Source organism: Montipora foliosa, unplaced genomic scaffold, assembly GCF_036669935.1.
Source record: "Montipora foliosa isolate CH-2021 unplaced genomic scaffold, ASM3666993v2 scaffold_172, whole genome shotgun sequence".
NCBI classification, from domain to species: Eukaryota; Metazoa; Cnidaria; class Anthozoa; order Scleractinia; family Acroporidae; genus Montipora; species Montipora foliosa.
In genome coordinates, this window is record NW_027179474.1 from 57,501 (window position 1) to 64,216 (window position 6,716).

At 42.1% G+C, this 6,716-nt stretch overlaps 1 protein-coding gene across 1 annotated transcript in view; it reads right to left on the reverse strand.

Moving 5' to 3' along the window:
- The window catches only part of LOC137986266 (adhesion G protein-coupled receptor L4-like), a 22,632-nt gene extending 20,072 nt beyond the window's left edge, over positions 1-2,560 (reverse strand). Inside the window, exon 1 of the mRNA XM_068833494.1 lies at positions 2,326-2,560. Within this exon, the coding sequence (XP_068689595.1) occupies positions 2,326-2,560 (235 nt within the window). The remainder of the gene's footprint in view (positions 1-2,325) is intronic.
- Between the last annotated feature and the right edge of the window lie 4,156 nt (positions 2,561-6,716).

Consider the following 6,716-nt stretch of genomic DNA (forward strand, 5'->3'; position numbering starts at 1 on the left):
GGCGAAAAACCAGTAGACTCCTGAGGAACTTCACGATATGCAAACAGCAACGGGTTAATATAGCGATGCCACTGTCTTGGCTGTTCGCTGCACAATCTCTTTAAGATGCTCTTCATTGTTCCATTAAACTTTTCCGTCAGGCCATTACACATAGGATGATAAGCGGTCGTGGTGAGCTGTTTAATGCTCAAAAGCCGCGTCACTTCCTTCATACACTCAGAGACGAACAGCGTACCAAGGTCACTCAAGATCTCTTCAGGCACTCCCAAACGACTAAAGATATCCAGCAACGCTTCTGCCACAGTTTCAGTATCAATGTTCTTCAGTGGGACAGCTTCAGGATAACGAGTTGCAAAGTCGACCAATGTCAATATATATCTATGACCGTCCTCACTCGGGGGAACAATAGGTTCAACCAGGTCGATTGCTACTCTCTTAAACGGCTTGTCAATTAATGGCATCTTCTCTAGGGGAACCTTCGGTACGGAACCCTTGTTAACTGTCTTCTGGCATACATCGCAGGACTTACAATAACGAGTCACGTCCCCTTGAATGCCTGGCCAATAGAACGCGCTTTGAATCTTATCAGTCGTTTTCTTTATTCCCATGTGACCTCCCATGATCGATCCGTGCGCTAGTTCCATTATTCGACCTCTCAGCTGCACAGGAACCATAACCTGCTTCAGGGGTTTACCTCCGTTCACATAAGGGTGCTGTAGGCTCTCGTCATCACGCTGCATTTGCTTGAGCTTTTCTCTATCAACTACAGGACTTTCTTTGGTACCCGGTACCTTCAGCGGAATATGTTCTCCAGCTTTCTTAGCTTGACTTCTCGTGGTTACAGCACAAGCATCTTGTACAGGAACTTGCCAGCTTGGGTCTGGGTCGTCAGCGGCTCTTGCGCCTGGTACATTACCAATAATTAAATCATAAACAGCATCGGGAAGACACTGCGCTTCCACTTGGCCCTTGAGATAAGGTGTATCAACCTCAATCTTTGCGATGGGAACTTTCCTTGCCGTATTGTCAATGAGCAGCATAACATTAAATTCACCAGTAAACTGATCCTCAGACACAAGGTCCCTCTTTACTACAATTCCACTACAACCAGTATCTCTCAGGACGTCAACAGGCTTCTCTCCAACTCTACCTTTCACGACAGGCATTTTACTTCTCACTCCAGTCAACGGTTCAACACAAGCACTACTCAACAATGGAATCTTCTTACCACAGGCTAGCAGCAACTTATCATCTTTAATACAGGCCTTAATTTCTTCATCATAATAATCTTAACTGGAGTAGCCATGTCGATAAACTGACAAAGAAAGTAGCTTCTGGAATTGGAGCCCTCAAACGTATAAGGCATCTCGTTCCTCAGACGACATTGCGCTCTATTTATCACGCTTTACCTCAACCGCACTTTGACTACTGCAATGTCGTCTGGGGAAACTGTGGTATCACGTTACATGACAAACTACAAAAACTGCAAAATAGAGCAGCCAGAGTTTTGACCTTCTCTAATTTTGATGCAAATGCTAGTGAGCTATTCAAAATTTTAGGCTGCAAAAATCTAGTTAGCCAGCAACAAATTGCGCTGGCCACAATGGTCTATAAGTGTCTTCAGGGGCTAGCACCGGAATATCTATGTTCTAAATTTACAAACCGCGAATCTGTTTATAGTTTAAGAGACTCTGAAAGAAAGCTTAATGTTCCGTTTCCGCGGACAAATTATTATAGAAACAGCTTCAGCTATAGAGGTGCTACTGTCTGGAATAGCTTACCCCTCAAAGCGAGACAAGCAGAGTCTCTTGGGCTTTTCAAAAATCTGATTAAAGACATATTTTAGTATAAAGCACGGCATTCATGGAAAGCAGCTTTAGAATTAATATAGTTTAATTGTATTTTATTGCAATCATTTTAAATTTTACCTTTTGTAATTTAGATTTTAGCATTGTTTGTAATCTTAGCTGATGATTTTACCGTGCATAAATAATAAAATATCATATCATATCATATCATCAGTAGGTTTAACCTCCGGTGGCTGAACTAGACAACTGGCACTCACTTGACCACGCTGCACAGGGTTACTATCCTTACTTTGTCCTCCTGATCTGCGTCCACCTGATCGACAGTTTCTCGCTTCATGTCCCTGCTTGCCACACAGAAAACACTTCTTTGTTAGGGTTGGGCAGTTTACAGCTTTATGACCCCGGGTGTTGCACTTAAAGCAATGCAGAGCTGGTGGATTAATCTGCATGTTCTTAGCTTCGTCCCTCTCAGGCTGCACTGTTGGCTTTCTGCCCGCTGAGCTGAACAAATGTTTACCATGAGCCTCCAAGTACTGGTCAGCGATCTTCGCAATCTTTGCTAGAGTCTCAGGAGCCTTGACGATCAAGTCCTTAAGACCATCAAAGGTAAGCGCAGTATTCGAAAGCTCTAGCCACCGTAACAGGTATCTTTCCAGTCGCACAATAAACTGCTCCGGACTTTCGTCAACATCTGGTTTAGATGCTCTAAATTTTCGACGATAGCCGTCTTCGGTAAGGTCATATCTCTTCATTAACGCAATCTTTACCCTGTCATAATCCTTAGCTGCGTCCTGCGATAGACGTGAATACACTTCTAGTGCCCGTCCAGACAACAGAGCACTGAGCTTCGATGCCCATCCATCTTTTTTCCTCTTAGATGTCTCAGCAAATCTCTCGAACCTCTGCAAATACGCGTCCAAATCGTGTTTGCCATCAACAAACGAGGGGAGTTTAGGTGCCTTAGCCCGATCCTCTCTCACTTCAGGACGTCCGTCAGCGTTCTCCACAGCCAAACGTGCAATCTCCAGCTCATGTTCTCTTTTTGCTGCTTCAATAGCCTCTTTCTGTTTCAACAGCTCGGCTTCCATCTCCAATTTTCTTAGTTCGCGTTCTTGTCGCCTGGTTTCTCTCTCTTAGTCTTCTCTTCTGCGCCTTTCCTCCTTCTCTTCCTCTTCCTTTCTTTTATACTCCTCAAGCATTCGACGTCTCTCTTCTCTTTCTTCTTCTAATTGCCTCTTTTTTTCTTCTCTTTCTTCCTGTTCCCTTCTTCGTTCTTCTTCCAATTGTCTACGTTTTTCCTCTTCCCTCCTTCTTTCTTGTTCTAATTGTCTGCGTTTTTCTTCTCTTTCTTCTTCTTCCCTCCTTCTTTCTTGTTCTGACTTTTGTTGCTTCTCTACAAACTCGAGCAGCTTTGCTCCTTCCAATCCAAATTCTTTTCTCATCTGCAAAAGCTTTTCCATTTCCATAGCAGTATTCCACAGCAAAAACACAATATACTCTCTTGTACAGTTCTCCTTACTTTAGCTGTAACTCCTTCTTGAATTGTCCTTTCCTGGTTTCTGTAGTAGGCAAACAAAATGAATTCCTCTCCCGGACAGGCCCCCAATGTTACGAGTTCGAATGTTTTGAGGAAAGGTAGTTTGCAAACTAAACTGAACGCAGGGTTGTCGGAACAACAACAAGAAGATTTATTCCAAAAAAATGAACGTAGTTTCCACGAAGTAAAACTCTGAACAACACGTATTCGACAAACTTACACGGCCTCCGCCAACTTGAATAAACACAGCTTCTGTCACACTTGACTAAACACGGCTAACGCCAACTCTCTTCGCTTGTGAAAAACTAGTTAGAAAAACACTCTGCTTGGACTCGTCTACTTATATACTCTGACAATAAATTTCCAGAACTTTCTAAAATAGTAATCAATCTAATTATAAAAGATTACAAACACACCGATTTAGAAACGCTTACGCATGAACCTAAAAATAAACAAACTACGAACTCTCGCGAAGCTTCTAGACAGTCACGCAATGCTATTTTTCGTAACAATGTGTTTCTAGGTGGATCTGATTGATTAACCACCCGAAGCCATGACATAACTTTCGCAATGTTCCATGTTCGCGGTATAGTTAAATGATGCACCATTTGTCTCTAAAAGCAGCTTAAAGAGCTTACCATTTGTTTCATTAGTATCGTCAACTGAAATCGTAATCCAATCGCCCTCTTTGAATTCCAATCCAAGCCTCTTCCTTCTGAAAATTCGAGTCACGCTTAAATCTTAAAGAAAAAGATATGGATATGATAAGCGACAAAGTTCCTTTAGAAATACATGTCAATTTTTTGTCAAGCTCTTATCGCCCAACCCTACCCTTAATTCCCGACTTCCATAATCTCTCTACTCTCCCCTTCTCTCTCCTTCTACTATCCAAACCCTTCTCCTTCTCTTCCCTTTCACTTTCAACCTCTCCGCTGTCTACCCCTCCCCTCTCCCACTCCATCCCACACATCTGTCTCTCCTCCCTCTCTCTTTCCACACTCTGCCATCCCTCCCCTACCTTTCTCCCTTTAATCCATCCTTCGCTATCCGTTTCCTCTCCTTATACTTTCTTCCTTACGCCACACTCTCCTTACCCATTCCTTTTTATACTTCCCCGCAATCGTCATTTCATGGCCATCCATGCACCTCTTGGCTTAGATGCACTTTCACATACCCTTCTACAATTGCTGTAGAAAAGCATGCGAAGTAATATATCAAACATGAGAAGGAGTGTTTCATCGGATATACCAAACACCGAGAAGCGAGTTGAAAAACGAGGCGAAGGCCGAGTTTTTTTAAACCGATTTCGAGGTGGTTGGATATCTGATGAAACACTATTTCGAGTGTTTGATATTGCTTCTCAAAGATCAGTATTTTAAGAGATATTTGGGATCAAAGTTGGCGAAATCTTATGCTAATTAAGACCACATCTCCAAACTTCCTTCCGGTAGTGATTTCTATTGTTTTAGGCTTATGAATTATTAATGAGTTCGAGAAGCTATAGTAGCTGCTGTAATGTTCCGATCTGCAGCAGAAGGCGTATCGTATCGCATGAAATCGTCAAACGTTGCCCATTCAGTTCATTAAAAAAAATGACACTCACCAAATTCACTTGTTTGATCGTCGAATGGCAGTGACTCATTTAAGCAGGCAGCAGCGACAGAATTTTCGCAAAGATCTAAAGTCATCATTGCATTTTCTTGTTGTTCTATGCCAGTTTCGCCCACAGCAGAACATCCGTTTAAGATATCCTTCGTCATATTAACCATAAGTGAAACCAATTTCTGAAGAAAAATAATTTTAAGGCATTCGTGTTCATTGTTTTCTGAACTAAATTTTCGGGAGGTGTTGTAATAGCTGTATCCTTACGATGAGTACAGTAAAGAGGTTTAGCAAAGGAACGACACCAAAAAGGCTTATTGAGTGAAAAATGCGTGTTGTGTGTTTGGCATGCATTTTTGGACAATTATTGCATTTGAGGTTTCCATAGTTTCAAAACCGAGGTGACAATGATGTTATGTGAAAATACTAATGGTCGAACAAAGACTCCAATGAGAGATCGTATGTTTCTGTCCACAAACTTGACGGCGAAGAACTAACGTCAAAAAGTCTTAAACTTTGTATGTATGATGCAAACAGGTTAGAATAGACACACAACAGCGACGATGATTGAGATTATATTAAGTCGTGGAGGGAGTGCGGCCCAGTGGTTAGGGAGCTAGTCTTGGGATCAGGAGATTCCGTGTTCAAGACCCGTTCTGACCACTCGTTAAATTTGTTCCTTGTAGTTCCTCGTTCAACTCCTAAGCTGCACTTGTAAACAACTAACTGGTTGGCACTGAAAAGCCCCTATGGGGGACTGGGTATGTATTGTATTGTCGCGTTTTCGTTGGTGTGGCATTCTACAAGAATCTGCTGCGTAAAGCAACCAAATCTCAACTGAGTTCTTTGGAAAACGTGAACACACTATGGCAAATTTTAGTTTTCTATTTAAGCTTTAACAACATTCCCCAGAATCCAGTTCGTGTTTTGATGGTTTGCATCTGACGTCATGGAGGCCATGATGGTGTGCAACGTCTTCTGGCAATTTGACTCTATTGTTTTGCAAAATTTGTGGGGCCATTTTCTATTGTTTTGTTCACCAACATGGCCGTGTCATCACGTGGATTTAGACCTAGAATAACTGGGCTTGTTTGTAAACGATGAAAGATCAATGAAATGATCACGAATAAGTTTGTTAAACGTGAACTTGGCATCGCAGATTCAGAGATGCTTACCACCGAAGTGAATCTATTTAATTAACACCTATAGCTATTACCTTTCTCGTAGCTGTATTTCCTTTAAGGGTCTTGCGAAATTTCGAGACAAGTACCTAATAAAAAAAACGTTTCGCTAGTTCAATACAAAGGCTACCCCACTTTGCAGTTGTTCATACCCGCCAGAGGTCATGTTAAGATTTCAGCTGGGGATTCATATGGTCCGGCGGGCATTGCTCGCCGCTTCGCTTAAAGCCCCTTTCTTGGCGTTTTGTAGTTATACCTTCTTAAATGGCTTCTTGCGACTCCGGAACGCGAGTTAGCTACGGAAATCTTCTTCTATCTAAAGGCCGGTGTGTCTCTGAAAAGCGTCAATTTTGTGTTTTCCCAGCCACCGAAGAAACGCCACTGTTCACCATCTTTACGGGCCTTGTGTGAACACAGTCTTATTTACAACAAGAAGCCTATAAGGGCGTATCCGTGGAATGCACAAACAGTTAACACAAATTTTCCAGTTACAGTGATCTACAACTACAGGTAAAATTCGGAAAATGGCGAGAGTTTACCAAAAAGATAAATCTGTCATTTAACTAGAAGTTGTTTGTGTGTTAAAAC